The sequence below is a fragment of the Glycine soja genome, chromosome 8 (assembly GCF_004193775.1).
Source record: "Glycine soja cultivar W05 chromosome 8, ASM419377v2, whole genome shotgun sequence".
Classification (NCBI taxonomy): Eukaryota; Viridiplantae; Streptophyta; class Magnoliopsida; order Fabales; family Fabaceae; genus Glycine; species Glycine soja.
Window position 1 is genome coordinate 36306073 of NC_041009.1, and position 18025 is coordinate 36324097.

The 18025-nt window shown below is 33.6% G+C and overlaps 1 protein-coding gene across 2 annotated transcripts; it reads right to left on the minus strand.

Moving 5' to 3' along the window:
- Positions 1-7514: 7514 nt before the first annotated feature.
- Positions 7515-12918, minus strand: LOC114423022 (auxin-responsive protein IAA9-like). 2 transcript variants are annotated; one of them, XM_028389621.1, is made up of 7 exons: positions 12733-12918; positions 10429-10859; positions 10166-10338; positions 9809-10035; positions 9517-9658; positions 8223-8284; positions 7515-7879 (listed from the first exon to the last, which is right to left on the minus strand). In XM_028389621.1, exons 2-7 carry the CDS (start codon positions 10837-10839, stop codon positions 7842-7844), a joined length of 1053 nt encoding a protein of 350 aa, XP_028245422.1. In that variant the 5' UTR covers positions 10840-10859; positions 12733-12918; the 3' UTR covers positions 7515-7841. The 2 variants fall into 2 exon arrangements, with proteins under 2 accessions (XP_028245422.1, XP_028245421.1); XM_028389620.1 differs by having other exon boundaries at positions 12729-12918.
- Positions 12919-18025: the final 5107 nt, after the last annotated feature.

The following is an 18025-nucleotide window of genomic DNA, read 5'->3' on the forward strand; positions in this document are numbered from 1 at the left end:
TCTCTCATTTTCTTTTGAGAGGATAAGACATTCTGGACCAGCAAAACTCTCCTAATCTTTTGAGAGGATAAAACTTTTTGGGCAATGAAAATTCTCTCTTAAAATTCGTGCCCAAGTCACCTATTTATAGGCCTTTGATGGCCATTCACAAATCCAATGAAAATATGTGACTGTTGGCAGATTTTCTGAAAATTCTCCACTGGTAATCGATTACAATGTCTGTGTAATCGATTACACAGTTATAATTTGAAGGCTCAAGACTTTTGAATTTGAATTTCAGGAGTTGTTACTGGTAATCGATTACAGACATATGGTAATCGATTACATGTTGAAAATTCAAATTCAAAACTCTTTACAACAGCTATTTCTCAACCCTGTCTTCTGGTTATCGATTACACTGCCTAGTAATCGATTACCAGAGCCTTGAATGTCTTGAAAGCACTTTGTTTTAAGGCAAGGCTTGAGCTTGAGTTAATCTTGAAGCAAGGCTTTGTTTGTTGAAGTAATCTTGTATTAATCTTGAAGCCATGCTTATCCTTTGAAGCAACTTTGTTTAATTCTTCTTTTGACATCATCAAAATCAAGTATATATACATTCACAGGGATGGGTGAGTTTAGTGAAATGTGGGGATGCAAAGAAAAGGAAGTGAAAAAGTCATAAACTCCTTACAAACCCTTTGTAAATATGAACCAAAACAAAAATCCTCTCATTTCACTCTATTTTTCCTCTAAGACAACCCACCATCAAAGAGTGTGAGACCTTGAATTTCACTGACTTATGAAGGGACCTTGTAGCAATGTTCTTTTCGAGTTTTGAGACTAGTTCAGTGGTAAGGAACTCTCCTCCTTCCCATCTCATCTTCTATTTTCATTTTTCCCTAGGGAACCCATGGGGTTCCATGGAAAAAGCTTAGTTTTTGGGTTTAGATCTAACTTTGGATTGGTTTTAGGTATGGATAGTGCCCTTGTAGTGTGAAGTACTAGTGGAGTTGAGGAAAGCTTCATCATTGGACCCAAAGTTCCTTCATTTCCTTATTCTTTTTCACAAAGTCATCTTTTGAGTTTGAATAAGTAAGGAAAGCTTTATGCTTATATTTGCTTTGGATTGGTTTAAATGTTGTTTCAGAACGAACCACGTTGTTTAAAAATGGAAGTTTAAGCATTTGAGGTTTTTAGTTTTGGAATTGGGGTCTTTGATTATTTGATATTGATGAAAAGTTCCAATTTGTAAAGAGTTTTAATGTTGTTTATGCATTGGAATTGATAAAAAATTGTTTGGGTTTGTTTTGGGATGATTTGGACGCCATGAGAGGTAATTTTATAGAATTTCTAAATTCTGCAAAATTGCATCCAATAATCAGTTTTGCATTCAATGACCAGTTCTACGTCCAATGATCAATTTTGCATCTAGTGACTGGTTTTGAGTCCAGTGACTAGTTTTTGGTGTGGATGTGATTAATATTTGTTTTCCTTGAATAAATTATTTGTTTTGAATGCATGGCTAATTTGTGGTGGATTTAACTAATATGAATGGATTGAGTAGTTAATGATGGATGATATGAATATTGTTTGATGTTGATAAGATGATGATGATAATGGATGATAACCTTGTTGTGCAACCATCCATATGTGTTGAAAGGGTTAGTTATGGCCTCTGGGAAGGTTTTTGTTGAAAAGAAAATGATATACTGGAGAGGGTGAGTTCTACACCAAAATTTCGCCTCACTAAAGCGACTCTAAGGTCTTTCCTAGTGGGGTATTTTCCCAAGTACCACCCCTAGGTTTTAACTATCAATGACATGTCGGAGTGTTGAGAACTACTTTCCAAGAGGTTTAGTGACTTTTCGTTATATATGGGATGAATTGTTGTTGATGTTGAAACTTGGATCCTTGAGATAAACCATCAGTGAGATAATGGGTACAGAGGTGTCGTATATTAAACCTCAAGGAGCCTAAGTACAATTGTTATGAGTAGGCACATAAGTTTAGGGTGTTAAGAAGGCCCTCAACCTAGTGTTGGAGGTTACTGGTGGTGGCTAACGGTGAAAGGGCCTATAGAATAGATGAACAGGTACACTCCTAGATAGGTTAAGGTTAATGCATACCTTACTAAGGTAAGTCACTACCCACACTTATCTATTTTTTATAAAATCACACTTCCTCCGCAAGATTAATCTGGGCCTTCCCGAATGGTCAGATCATATAGTGCGATTATGTTAAGGGATGTGCTTAGGTTAATTGTTCGTGTAGTGTAAATCTCCATGAAGTCAATTTTGTCTTTGGTATTGATGTTTGATGAACTAATGATGATGATGTTTGATGGATGAATCATGGTGATGCTAATTGATTGACTGATGATGAAGATGGTGTATGATGATGGAACTTGATGTAATGGTTGATGAACTAATAATTATTATGAGATGCTTTGTTATATGAGTTTCTAAGATTTATGCCTTAAGTATGATTTCCAAATATTATATTCTATATGTATATGATGATGCTTGTATATGTTTTAACTATTAAGTTGTTGCACCTATGGTTCGTGCCTGTGATGATCCCGTATTTGACGTACATGAGTGCATAAGGATAGGAGGTGGCCCCATGTTGTTAGAGACTTCATGGATATACATATCTGGACGTGAAGACGTGCTATCCATTTTTTGTTTCCTCTTTAAAGTTATGAATAGTATTGATCAACTTAGAGTTTATGTAATTTATCCTTATAGTATGGTTTATGTTTATATGCATGTTCTGAGGAGATTTAGATTACTATGATGTTGTGTGTGTGTGTGTGTATCATGTGATGTTTTAATTTAGAATCGTGCGTTTTAACCTTTAGCCTTTGAAACGGAAAAAGTTGGCAAGTATTTTCATAATCAAACTAATAGAAGAATTTTAAATGAATTAAAATAAAGTCTTCACATGAGTTAGTTCCTAGTTTCATATAACGGTAGTGGGTCGTTAAAGGTTGCTACTTGCAGAAAATCCAACGTCCGAGTTAGTTCTTAGCAAACTAATGACTAGTTATAGTGAAAAGAATATACTTGAAAAAGAAGGGGCGTTGTTGTATTTACAGGTGTAGAGCGACGACCTGCTTAGTATTTAAGTAGCATCACTCTATCGTGTATTGTCATAGGAGTAAATTGGGGAAGAGGCTTACATTAGGTGTGTCTATTACGCAAGATCCATAAAAGATATTTGAGTCATTTCAAGGATTAAGTATTTAGGCAATCAAATATAAGGCTATAACCTATATAGGTGATGTGCACAACCAAGATTAAACCACTTTTCGATTGATGTTCTTGTGATCGACAATTTGGTCAAGTGGTTAGCCCATAAACCTCTAAGTTGATTAAGGTGATACAGTTAGCTCTTATATTCCAACTAACATGGTCAACATGGACAGATCCAAGGAGAAATTAATAATAGATATTTTGTTAAACTTATTATTTATTAAATGATTACTTGTTAGAAGTTAAATATTTAAATAATTGTGTAAAAAAAATATTTGTCTCCCCTCTAATATACTCCTAGATCCGTCCCTGGTAGTCAATTATAGATATTACACTAGTAGGATTGTCTAGATTTACATCCCTTCTAGAACAAGCCCTTATACCTTCAACAATCATATCAATCAATTTAGTCCTGACCAAAAGTTATTGGTACAAAGTAGTTTGACACTTAGGACCCTTAATCAAGATCTGAGATTTGATTCCCGACTTAAGCATGAAGTGATAACTAGAGGTATCGCATTATTCTCAAAAATGGGCCGATTCGGTGGGAAGGAAATTATATCTCTTAGTTATACCAAAAATATATATATCATCAATCAATAGAAAAATTAATCCATAGGAGAACAACAATGTAAAAACAAAATAAATTCTTAGTTGTATAGCCATCGAGTATTAAATTGACAAAATGCACATAAAAAATTAATTTTAATATATTGATAATGTAAAAAATATTATACTAATGTGATATTTTTTTTTTACAGAATCCTTAATTTTATTAAAAAATTTCTAAGTTGATTATTAGCCCAACTTCAATTGATACTATTTATTACTAGTGTGACCGACTATAATCTCATTTCCTGTTTGACATTGCACATGAAAAATAACTTGCAGAACTACGGCCATGTTTGTGTTATTATTATTTTTTATGAAAAAATCAACGTATATTTTTTAAGATATTGAAAATTTTTAAAATAATTAGCTTATTTGGAAAAAAAAAATCTCAAGAAACGATTATGTCACTTTATAAAATAAACTAGATCATTTAACTTCAAAACATAATTCTAAAAAATATAATATAGGAATTTTCTTTTCAAAACTCAACTATATAGACCCAAAAAAAATCATTTATTCGTTAAAAAAAAAAAAACTGTTTCGCGTAAAAATAAGGCCTAGCCCCTTGGGCCACGTAACCTTCTTATTTATATATTAGACACACCTTATTTACATCTCCCAATTTTACTAAATATATCACTTTTCTTTTATACTTTTGGGATAGTGTTCAAAGTTTAACATTCTAGAAAGGACTTTCTGGAAGCAAATTTTCAGGAGAAAAAAATTGAACAAATGACCATTTTGGTCCCTTAATATATAAATCGATAATAATTTAGTCCTTAAAAAAATAAAAATTCTTATATAATCTTTAAATGTGTAAATAATGTAACAATTTTGTCTTATCATTAAATTTACGAAATCATTTATCATTAAGTTGTAATGTTCATGAATCAATTTGACAATTAAATTATATTTTTTAGGATTAATTTAACATTAAGTTATAAAAATTATGAACCATTTTGTCATTAAATTCTACCAATGTAATTGTTGGATTTTCTTACATTCAAGGACTAAATCAGAATTTTTGTTTTTCCAGGAACTAAATTGAAACTGATTTAAATATCCAAAGACCAAAATCATTATTTAAAAAACACACACAGAATGAGTTTCAATTGTCAACCTTTGCACTGTTTGAGATAGTCCATGACAGTGACTGGCAAAGAACCTTAGTGCTTGGTTGTATTTCTTGCTGTCATGAAAATTTTTCTTATCACTTGGAGGAGATACTTCACAGGACATGATTTCGGTTATTAGTTTACTTGAAAGGTTTGTGATCATTGTGATTGAAGATTTTTTTTATTGATAAATATTAATTGTTAGTATTATTAATTTTTATGGGTGAAAAGATTCAAATCTGTAATCTCTCTTTCTCTTCTCTCTTCACTGTGATTGAAGTATCTATGCATCCACGGGATGCATGACTTTGAACTAGATCAAGGCTTTCCTTGGTTGCAGGAGTGTATACGTGGACTAGTTAATGATATTTGCAGAGCTGGAGCGTGTCACCAAGGGTGAATCATTAAACAATATAGAATCAAGAAGAAAAGAATTAAAAAGAGAGAGAGAAATGGTGACCCATTTTTATTTAATTACTGTAGTTGGTCTTTTAGCCAAACGATCAAAAGAAAATGGGCACGAATAATGTCCCAGAAAATAATAAGAGTAAAAGGAGTATACATTTAACAATTGCTTTATAAATATTAAGGACATAGTTGACTGGTTGAGAGTTTTTGATTTTTGAGTTTTAAATGTAAGTTTTAAAATGAAATTGACAAAAATAAAGTTGAAATGATTTTTAAATTATTTTTAAAATATTTTTACACTTATTTCTAAAATCAAGAAAAAAATTATGAAGTTGGTTTTTAGTTTTAAAAAATACATATTTTTCACATTTTAATGACATTGTTTGTTGTGTCACAATCACTACCATTATCATCATTCCTGTTACCACCACCAATACCACATTTATCACTGTCACAACATTGTCACCATCACCATCATTATCACCACCATGACCGCTAGTATCGCTACCACTACCACCATTGTCATCGACATCACCACCACCATTAGTGTTGCTGTTACCACCAACACCTTTGTCAATGTCACCACAACCATTATCAATGTCATTGCAACCACCACTCTCCCACCACTTGGCGCTACCACTAACACTACTATCATTGTCACAATCGTCGCCATTGACATCACCACCAACATTGCTACCACTTCCACCACCATTAATGTCCTCGCTACTGTCACCACCATCATTACCAAAAATATCACCATTGTGACCGTCACCACAACTACCACCACAACCACACTGACATCATTTGCTCTCACCATCAACATTGTTACCACCATCACCCCACCATTATCATTGTCATCCTTATCACCACTAACATTACTATCATTATAGCTACCACCACCACTAATACCACTCATGTCACCACCACCACCACTACAACCATCACCACCAATAACATTACCATTGATTGCCACCACCAAACCATCATCATTGCTACTGCATTATCACCACCACCAATGCCACTTGCACCACCACCACGAGCACCACTAATAGTTCTATCACTACTATTATTGACATCATCATCATCATCATTGTCATTATCACACAAAAATACTTTTAAACTAATTTTAATGTAATATGAAATTTTAAAATAAATTTATTTAAAATTAATAATATTTTAAAAGCTGATTTAATTTTTTTTAAAACTAAAATTAAAATTGATTGTTATTTTTTAAAATTTTGAAACTCAATTAAAAACTACCCCAAATGGACCATAAGTCGAGGATAGTTGGATTTTGAAAAATCCTTTGTGCCAGGGACAATTCAGAAGCTTTTTGGGCTTTAATATATTTAAAAGAAAATGACGATGCCTTCAAAACACCATTTCCGAAAATGCAAAACTTTTCTTAAATAGTACTATTTTTCTCTTAAATTAACCATTTCTCTCTCCATAGTCCATTCAATTCGCTATTCCCTAGTCTCTCTTCCCCCCTATTTGGTTAAAAAGCTATCCTTTTTGACCAAAAATTATTTGTACCAAACAGGATTGCTAAAATGCTGATATATAAATAATTGACCATGTCTACAGCAAGAAAAAAAAAAGGCTTTCTTGATATGCTCAATTCATATGCACAATTTCAGACCATACGTTCTCAATTGCTAGACCACAACCACCATTGTCAAACAGTAAATTTTGCCAACATGCTATGCTAATTATAATCCTAAAGTAAATAAACATTTGCCATTTGCCAGCAACTTGGCAATCCCAATCTTCCCTGATACCCAAAACATAGTAAAAGCAAAAAGTGCCAATAGCATTAACACAACCATTTTAACACTAATTTTTTTTTTTTATCTTGGAATTAACACAAACATAGTAAGATTGAAGTAAAACTCAATAAAATTCACAATTTTAATTAATCTTAGCTAACAATAGTGCATTAAAAAGTATATTACTAACACTTCTCAACAACCAATAGATCACCCAAGTTACTCACCAGCATAGGCCAACCAATAGGTAACCCAAGTTACTCACCAGCATAGGCCGAAACGACACTGGGCTCTAAGGAATCATTTGAATCATCTTGGTAGGCATGAGAAAATGCCCTTTCAAGTTTCAAGAGTAAAAAGAAAGAAAAGCCAAGGAATAGCAAAACACTGAGAACAATAATACACTGATTGCAACATACATTCAACTTATCCAAACAAACAGGTTCCTATAAAGATTACAGACTCCACAATTACTAATATTCAAGGTAGCTTCATAGGGTATTATAGTAGAAACAAATGTAACACAAGCAAAAGACCAGGAACTATTCTGGGACTTGTAATCATAGACAACATCTTGAATAGCAGTTAACCATCAAAACCCAGCATTCAGTCATTTATATCATAATTTCTCTTTCCACGCCCTCATAATATCTCCAGCAACTTCACCTTAGTAAACAAAACGAAGTCAACAGTTCCAATACCAACTAGCACCTGCTCCTGGATTTTTCCATGGCCCTGGGAGCTGCGAAGAAAAGATAAACTACCTAAGCAAACTCGAGCATATTAACTGGAGTTAATTAGGCACATTATCAGCATGGTGAATATAGAAATTGAATTGACACTTTGGTGATTAGAGAGTGAGGGAGAGGGAGGGGAGTTAATTACAGACATACACCAGAATATAAGTTTCCTTGAAGAAAATTTACAAGGAAACAAACAGTGGACAATTGCATATATAAACCAGAGATACTTTCAACCATATTGCATATATTCTTTGAAGCTCCCAGTCTATCAATTCAAGCCTATGGTTTTGCAGTTAGAAGTATGGCAGCTTCAAAATGAATTATCACCTAGAGAACACATACCTAAGCCAATAGCATCAGAACCCTTCATGATTTTCAGTCGTTTGCATGTGTCGATGAACATACTGCAAACAAAAACAAAAATACAATTAACAATAGGATGCAAGCTAAAGAGAAGTGAAACAACAATTCAATTATTTCATTCCATCATTCTTCTAGTTGACAATTTTCAGGTAAAAATAGTAGTAATTATTTCATTCCATCACATTCAAATAGGAAGCATAACCGAGTTACAATACCAAGTAAGAAAATTCTAACCATGCCAAGTTTTTAGTCCGCAACTATAAAACACCCTTATAACATACATTAAACTTTAAATGTATTTGTTCTAGATCGAAAATTAAATGACCCCTCGTCCCCTCCTCCAGAATTCTTTCAAATTGAGGCACGTTAAAAAATGGAATATAATATGCCCCTAAATATAAAGAAAACTAAACCATTAGAGGGAGGGGTCAAACTTCTATTGGTAAAATCTTAAGAGTTTACGTTTGATACATTGATTTTACATTGTCAATCAATTAAAAATCATTCTAGATATTACTTTAAAGTAGTTCTACAGAAGTCAACAATTTCCAATTATATGACAACTTATAATCGGATGATAGTATAAAAAACATTCACATTATCAATGTATTCCTAATTCCTATTAATTAGAATATATTCAAAATATTCTATAGATATATAACTATAAATATAAATACGATCGGCTCCAAATTAATTATGTAATCAACATATATTACAAGTTCTTTCTGGTCGTGTTTTACCAGCTAGATAACAATCTTTAGGGGAAGCAAAAAGATTATAAAGGAGTGCAGACGTAAATCGCTCTTGTATCAATTCATGATTCCTTATATTTTGATTATCCTTCTCCGTGAAGTGCATAAAATCTGCCTAAATTCAGGAATGACCAATAAAATAAAATCTTGGACATTTCGATGCACTTAAAATTGAAAAACAATAACAGTATTACTATTGTATCGTTGTATGGGATGAACAATCATGTTTTTGACAGTGTTCAAGGAAGCAATACATGTTTTACCAGTGAGATAATATATTCATAGCAATTATTATATTCTTCTATAGTATCTATACCGCTGTATATGTAGGACATGCAGTAATCTCTTCATGTCTATAGCATCTTATAACTAAGAAGCAGCCATCAATAAAACTAAATTTTTCAGGTAGAAATTTCTTAGCATTTGGAATTGCTAGAAACAAATAATTATAATCAAAAGAATCTTACAAGAAGTTGAGAACATAATGATTGTTAAAGCTTACAAAAGGTTCAGAAACTTACTCCCATGGTACATCTCCAACAAGCATCCAGTCACCATCTTTATCTTCATAAGTGAGTACATATTCCGAACCGTGCAGGAGGTCCTTCAGCTTGCTCTCACTCAACATTTCTCTTCCTGGAGCTCCATGGGAACCACATTGACCTGGCATGGCACACATGTCATAAATGATAGTTCATCCAAAAGATATATTTTAGAATTTAAAAAAAAGTCACAACAAAATTTCACAAGAATCATTAGCAGTACAAATAAATTGCTAAAACAAATCAAGGCAGTAAGTCTGTGACTGATCACCTAGAGTGAAACAGCTGAACATTTTCTCAAGGGCAGAAGACAGTTCCCGGTACGTTGTATAATTTGTTAGATCTACCTTCCTCAGATAGGGAGCCCCATCCATGCTGACCTTCACAAAGAGTGCAGCTGCACCTGGTTTTCCATCTACTTCATCATTGTTCTTTGAAGTGGTGGCCAATGAGTTTTTCCTAAATGATCTTATAGGAGGCCAACCAACAACTTGCGCCCTGTCATAGATATGAACTAATTAGCATAATTAGAATTGCATGGAATAACCCTTTTGAGGTGTCTTTTTCAGACTTCCAGATTCTCCAGAAGATTATATTATAGATCACCGATCTTACAAGTTTCACTTACTTAGCAGCCGGTGCACTGCTACTGATAGAAGCTCCCGTATGGTTATGACCAGTTCCATTTGCTGCAGAAGGATGTTCTTGTAATACCTTGCTTGGTATTTCTTTCACTGTGGTAGGCTTAACTCCAGAAGGTTTAGGTGATAGCATCATGTTTATCCCTGCATTGCCAGGAAACTTCCCACAACAACACAGATTGTGAAGAATCAGACTCAAGCACCAGTATGAAACATTCATTCAACCTCATTAAAAGAAAAAACTTTTCACCTCTGGGTCAATTGTGTCAGCAAAACCTCTTTTGTTGCCTGAGACCACAGTTTTTTGGGACAGTGAGCAGATTCCATCCTTTGTAGGAAGCAAAGAGAACAGTGGCTTCTCATCGAGTTTCGTTGAGCTCAACGAGAAAAGATCCGGATCCCTTTCAGGTGACTGGGATCCAGGAAGTCCAAGCCTCAACTCAGTAGCCTTCAAATTCAGATTCTCCTTTTTCTCATCAGACAAACTCGGGACAATAGAACTGTCCACCGAAGAGCAATCTGACAATCCCAGGTAATTGCGTTCTTTCAATCTAGCCTCATTTAGGGTGAAACACTCCGAGGAGGGTGAAGATGCAGATGCTACCATCGAGGCATTGCTCTGTCCTTCGTCTTCTTCAGTAACCAGCAGTGGCGGAGACATCAGACTCCAAATTTAAGAAACTGTCTTGCACAAAACCATTATAAAACCACAATCCACTCAACATATTGCCAGAAAGAAATGCCAAACAAATAACACTAACAACAACAAACATGAGGAAGAATTGAGTTCAACACTAGATAAAGTAAAAGCATTTCATTATTTTCATCTAACTAGAGACCAATGCTTAGCTTGCAAACATAAGAAGAAGAAAAAACGATTAATCATGATAGATAAGAAGCTAGTCCCCTTCTTCAGCACCTGATTACACAAAATCATACATAAGTTTGGGATATTTACTCCACTAAATATCATTCTATATTTGGCAAATCTAATTGTTTAATCAAATGATATATTATCTTCATGATCGTTCTCATACATACCAAATCTTACATAATCATTCATTTATTCATTGTACATTATCTTTTAGTAAACATTTATTTATATTGTATAAAGCATACAGCATACTATCTGTTAAAATGAAGGATGAAATTCTAATGCCCACAAGAAGTTATTAATGGAGTAAGTTTCACAAGACATGTCTTTCAGTAAACAGATCACAGCCATATATACAAGTATAAAATTACACCAGGTGTCAAACTTAGTAAAATGACACTTCTAATAACTTTTTTTTACCACTAGTAAATTTTATCGATCCAACCATTACAAAATGTGACATTATTGTAATGTGTGATGATCATCTACATAAAATTTTATATGATTTAGACATTTGCAGATGCGTAATCATTAGTAATAGTAATTATTTACTTCTATTTTAAATAGCATATTACACAATAAAGATATAGAGAAGTGATAAAGTATCAATTAATTTTTAATTGTATATAATTTTGTAGACTTGATCTACTTCATAAGAACATTAAATTCAACATTTATAAAATTGACTTTTGATAATAATGTTTTTGAAAGTGTCATTTTATTAAGTTTGAGACCTAGTGTCATTTCATCTGACTGGGTATGTGTGTGTATATAAGAATGTCATTAGTATGCAATGAAACATAAGAAATTACTGTAAAGATCCAAAAAAAAAAAAAAATCTGGACAAGGCAAAGCAAAAGATAAAAACCATGCATGAGTTTTCTATTGCCATTGTACATTGTGCATTTGGAAAATTAAACACAAACGCAAAAAGTTACCACATTTCAGTAATAAAATGACAAAAATGGTACATAACTTCCATAAATAATTAAATAATAAAATAAAAACGCCAAGAAATATTGTATCTTCTTTCTTTAAAAAGAAATTCTAGCAAAGAAGCCAACAAAGCATAATGATCATCTGAGTAGCATTTAGTAACACCCAATTATACAATAAATGAAAAAGAAAAAAGAAGAAAAAAATGAAAAATTGTAGACTAAGACCGTAGTCCGCCAAATCAATCACTTTCCTCCTTTTATTTTATTTTTCCTGAGACAACAAAAAACGCTTCGGCTCTCAGCCTCTATTTTACCTACCCCGATATTACAAAAAAAAAAACGAAAGGGAAAGGTAAATGAATAGCTGAGATATTGAAAACGGAATATATATATATATATATATATATATATATATATATATATATATATATATATATATATATATATAACATAAAGGAAAAAGGAGTGGATGTGTTAAAACAGATCTACACCTACACTAAACCTTCCAAAATAATTTACTTTTTTTTGCAAAAACAAGCAATATGATAAAAAAAATAACCGAGCCAGCTCAGAAGTAAAAATGAATATTTGAGAGACTGAATATATATATATATATATATATATATATATATATATATAACACAAGAGCCGCACATTCTATCCGAAACAGAAACAACAAAGAGAGAGAGAGAACAAAATGGTTGTAAAAACATTAAAAAAAATGAATCAGTAACGAACCTGCCTGCGGAAATGGAAGGTTTGGTTAGGCAGTAGTTGAGAGACTGAAGAAGAGAAGAGAGATTATTGCAGAGTGTGTGTGTGAGAGAGAGTGGAAACCTAAAAGAAAAGAGAGCAAAGAAAGAGAGAAAGAAAAGCTCAAGGCCCTTCCATTAAGCACAAAGCAACAAATAAGCTTTGGAGTGTGCATACTGCGCACAAACACACAATAAATGAAGCGTTCTACTATTGTGACATTATTAAAAAAAAAAAAAAAAAAGTAGAGACAGCGGCGATAAAGCCAAACAGCTGCTGTCGCCAATCTATTATCTAATTAATATAATCCAGAACTTTTTTTTCTTTCCTTAATGTTCCGATTTATAAAAAAAAAATAGGATCTGAATAATCTAAAATTTTAATCGATAGATAAATAGAGTCTGGTCATTAATTATTTTTATCAAAAATTAAACTTAAATAGTATTTAAACGATTCAATTTAATTTCAGTATATTAATTATTTATATTCAATCACTTAATTTTCAACTTCTTTCTTTATTCATGTTTTTAAGGATAAAATAAAATTAATGTAAATTATAAAAGAATTTACACTGAATAATTAAAGGATATTGTTAGCTCCTAATTTAAAAATGTTGGTTAATCAAAGGATCTAGTTCAATTATTGAATAAGATATGTTACTATTGTAAAAAATTTCATGCCAAGTTCAATTATATGGATAAAAAAGTTTGTTAAGAAATTTAAAATAATGTTTTTTTATTGAAATTCACCTTAAAAATAAATTGAAAGTCACAAGACAGGCATTTTTAATGAATTTTTGTATTTTAAATTTCTTAATTAAGTAATTGTTAGCTTTTGATAGGATTAAATAATGACAATCAATACGTGAAAGTGATCTTTAAACTCTTTAATTATTAAAAAAAAATGTTTTAAAATAAAAAATAACTTTAGTTCTTTTGAGATGGTGGAGTAGTTTCTTGTTAAATTTTTACTTGATCAAATTTCAAGTTACTTTTTTTAATACAAAAGGATGACATGCAAAGACATAAGGATGGCTAAAGTGATCATAACTTGATTGACATCATAAACTTTGACTATGATGTGCGGTGTGTCAAAGAGATATAGTAAATAACAAAAAATAAATAAAAGATATACAAAAAAAACATGGGGATTGTAAATCAGACTCATGATGAGCACAACAAAATAATTATTCAAACCTATAGTTTGGAAGACTTATTCTATTTCTATTAAATTTTGTTGAGACAAAGAGAGGGAATTGAATCCTACTAGCAAAACCCATTAAGAAAATAAACATGAGAGGCAAGTATATCTACACAAGTATTGTCTTCTCAAAAAAGTCAAACTAAAAATTGTATTTTTTTTTAATTATTTGAATGTAGATAATCCATTTACTTCTCAGCTTTTAAGGGTCCAAAGAGATAATTTTAAAAGCTTTGTTGTTACTAAACCAGACGAAGATGGTAATGCCAAAATTTATGCATTAAAGGCTTCCTCGATGACTCATGCTCAACTATCGCTGAGGGGAGTGTAAGTTGTGTACTCTGGGTGAAGTTGAGAGGAGTGTTTCTTGAAGTCTTTATCCTTCAATGGTTTCACTTTTTCTTTATGGTTGTCGCCTTTCTTTTAGTATTCTTGTCATATTTATGGTTGGTCTCCTTTTACACAAGCTATCTGCAAAGGAGCTTGGCCTCAAAGTTATATTATCATTGATTTGAGGGCTACCCCAAGTTCAAGGTCTTTGATCTTCACGACGACTTGAGAAAACTGCTCCAACTTACGTAGTGGTTCTTCATTGGACTGGCTTATGTTAATCAACGCAACTGATGTGGTGAGGTGAGGCCAACTTGTTGCATATTGTGCATTGAATCATTTGACAAGCGTGTTGAAAGAATCGATCAATCTTGAGGGAAGTTGAGTTCACCAATTCAACTCAAGTCCCTTTAGTGAAGTAGGAAAGATCTTGCAAAGTTTAGCATCATTGTTAATGTACAGATTTTCCTAAGTGAGATACACCTCGAGGTGTTCTTTGGGATTAGTTGTTCCATCGTATCTATCAAGATATATTGGTTTCCATCCTATAGGTAAGGGTGTCATCGAAAAGGTGTCACTGGACAACCATTGGAGAGGTTGACTTTGTGATCTTGACCATGAAGGGGCCAAGGTTTCCTCCCATTGATTCATGTTGTATTTGGAGTGTTTGCTCTGTGCTTTTGTGTTTTGTTGTTCAAATCTAGCATTTATTTAGGTATGTGCATGAGATTCTTGCAGTTGTGCTCAAATGGTGTCAATTTCCTATTGTAATGCTTGCACATGTGCTTCATGGTTTTGTCTTATTGCTTTCAAATCCTTGACATTTTTCTTTTGTAATGCTTCTAGTTGCACTTTAAACCCGTGCATCATTGATCTTTCTTCCATTGCTACTGATTGAATCATCAAACTCCTCATCTCTATCATAAACTCCTAAGGTCAAAGGAAAATATTTTGCCTAGTCCCACGATAAACGCCAAATGTTCTTATCGATCTAAAATGGATGGATGCTTACCTCTTCATTCTAATGCTCTCTCTCTCTCTCTTTATAAACATGATGATGAGTGATTTGATCACCTCTATGATACTCTCCACTGTGATTGAGTTAATCACCTATGTGATCTTCTCCACTATGATCACAACGTTTGACGAATAACTTGGTTGACTAATTCGAGTTGTTGTGTGGGTCCCTTAGGGTACAAGCTTAAACCTCCATAATCGAATCACATTTCAACACTAATTTCTTCTTCAACACTAATTTCTTCCAATTCATTTCCTGGGTCATTTCAATGACTACAATAGCTCCAATGAGTTCAACAAATAGAAAACTTTGTATCCCAACATAAGCACTGAAGCAACCTAAAAATTGTGTATGTTCATTTTTTAAAATTCATACACAAGTCTAGGGGTGGGTAGGCAGGCTCGAGTCCATGTACTAGCTTATGGGGACCGCGGTCCGCGCAGGTAACAGACCAATTTTTTTAAACAATCCATGGTTATGCAGTATTTTGGGCCCGCCCCGCTTAACACGTGGGTTGTGCGGGTTTGGTCTACGGGTTGGCCCGTAAGCCCACTTACTAAGTCCACATATATATTTTTAGTTAAAAACCAAAAGTGTTAGACATTGTTGTTGTTAGTATAGAGCAATAAAAGAAGAGAAAGAAATAAAGGGAAGAAAGAAAAAGACACAAAGTTTAACGTGGTTCAGCATACAATGTATGTGCCTACATCCACGATTACACTAGGAGAACTTTTTATTACTTGCACATAAAAGCTTACAAGGTGTCTCTATATATAACACTAATGAGACACAAGTTTTTACAAACCAAGCGATGTGGGACTAAGACCACACAAGGTTTACAGACCAAGCGATGTGGGACAAAGGAACTAAGACCACAAACTCTAACAATTCTCCCACTTGGGGTCTAAGTTCCAAACTCTAGCAGCTCCTTGTAAGCAATGAGTTCATCGACTCTTTACCTAGTGTAGCGCCTTCATCTTCAATTATCCTTAAAGGCCAACTGAGGCAATGCAAAGCCTCAGTTTGTCAGTTGTAACAGCTTTAGTCAACATATCTGCTGGATTCTCTTATCCTAAGATCTTCAATAAAGATAAGTCTCCATCATTTATCAACTCCCTGATAAAATGGTATCTTAATTGAATATGCTTGCATCTAGAATGGAAGACTGGATTCTTAGCAAGACTTATAGCACTTTGATTGTCACTAAACATTGGAGAATCATCTTGTTCTTTCCCTAATTCATTGAGAAAATTCTTTAGCCAAATCATCTCCTTAGCTGCTTTTGAGATAGCTATGTACTCGGCTTCCGTGGTTGAGAGAGAAAATCTATCTTGAAGTTTAGACTTCCAACTCACAGCAGTACCTCCCAAGGTAAAAATGTAGCCTATGGTGCTTTTCTTGGTATCAAAATCTCCTCCCAAGTCTGCATCTGAAAATCCCTGTAAAGTGAGATTGTCTTTTGTGAAGCACAAACACATCTCTGAAGTACCCTTCAGATATCTGAGTATCCACTTTACGCCTTCCCAATGCTCCTTTGTTGGATTTGATAGGAACCTACTGACAACCCCCACTGCATGTGCTATGTCAGGTCTGGTACACACCATAGCATACATCAAACTCCCAACTGCTGATGCATATGGTACTCTTGACATGTAACATTTTTCTTCATCTGTCTGCAAAGATTGCTTCTTTGAAAACTTCAAATGAAATCCCAAAGGGGTATTCCTGGTCTTAGAATCTCCAAGGTAAAACCTGTCAAGCAATTTGTGTATATATTTCTCCTGAGACAGCTTCAAGATTCCTTCTGATCTGTTTCTAAGAATTCTCATACCAAGGATTTGTTTAGCTGGACCAAGATCCTTCATTTCAAAGTTTTCTGCCAACTGTTGCTTCAACTTGTTAATTTCTTCCATACTAGATCCTGCAATCAACATGTCATCAACATACACGACAAGGATAACATAACTATTAGTATATTTCTTAACATAACAGCAATGGTCCATGTCACATCTTTTGAATCCTGAGTTGCTCATAAACTCATTAAACTTCTTGTACCACTGCCTTGGTGCTTGTTTCAAGCCATATAAACTTTTGTAAAGCTTGCATACAAGATTCTCCTTGCTTGACACTTCAAAACCTTCTGGTTGGGTTATATAGATGTCTTCCTCTAAATCCCCATGCAAGAATGCAGTTTTAACATCTAACTGCTCCAAGTGAAGATTCTCTGCAGCTATTATGCTCAGAATAACTCTGATGGTAGTCATCTTTACAACTGGAGAGAAGATCTCTGTGAAATCAATTCCTTGTTTCTGCTGAAACCCTTTCACCACAAGTCTCGCCTTGTATCTTCTTCTACCGTTAGATTCTTCCTTTAGCCTATAGACCCACCTATTCTGTAACGCTTTCTTTCCTTCTGGCAATTTAGTTAAAGACCACGTCTTATTCTTCTGAAGGGATGTCATCTCATCTTTCATCGCTAGCTCCCACTCAATAATGTCATTCCCTTGTGTAGCCTCACTGAAACATTTTGGCTCACCAGCATCAGTTAACAACAAATAATGCAATGAAGGGGAATACCTATCTGGTGGTACTGAAATTCTGCTAGATTTTCTTGGAGGAGTTGATGGTTCTAGTTCTGACTCAACCTCTACGCCTGTACTCTGGTTTCTGTTGACTACATCACTTTCTGAAATTTCTTCAAGTGTTGCTTTCTCATAAATTTATGACAGTTTAC

Coding starts and splice junctions, on each gene's coding strand:
- LOC114423022 (XM_028389621.1), bottom strand. CDS start 10,839: ATGTCTCCGCCACTGCTGGTTACTGAAGAAGACGAAGGACAGAGCAAT. Junction 10,339..10,428: donor CTGACACAATTGACCCAGAG/GTGAAAAGTTTT, acceptor TGTTGTGGGAAG/TTTCCTGGCAATGCAGGGAT. Junction 10,036..10,165: donor AGCAGTGCACCGGCTGCTAA/GTAAGTGAAACT, acceptor TATCTATGACAG/GGCGCAAGTTGTTGGTTGGC.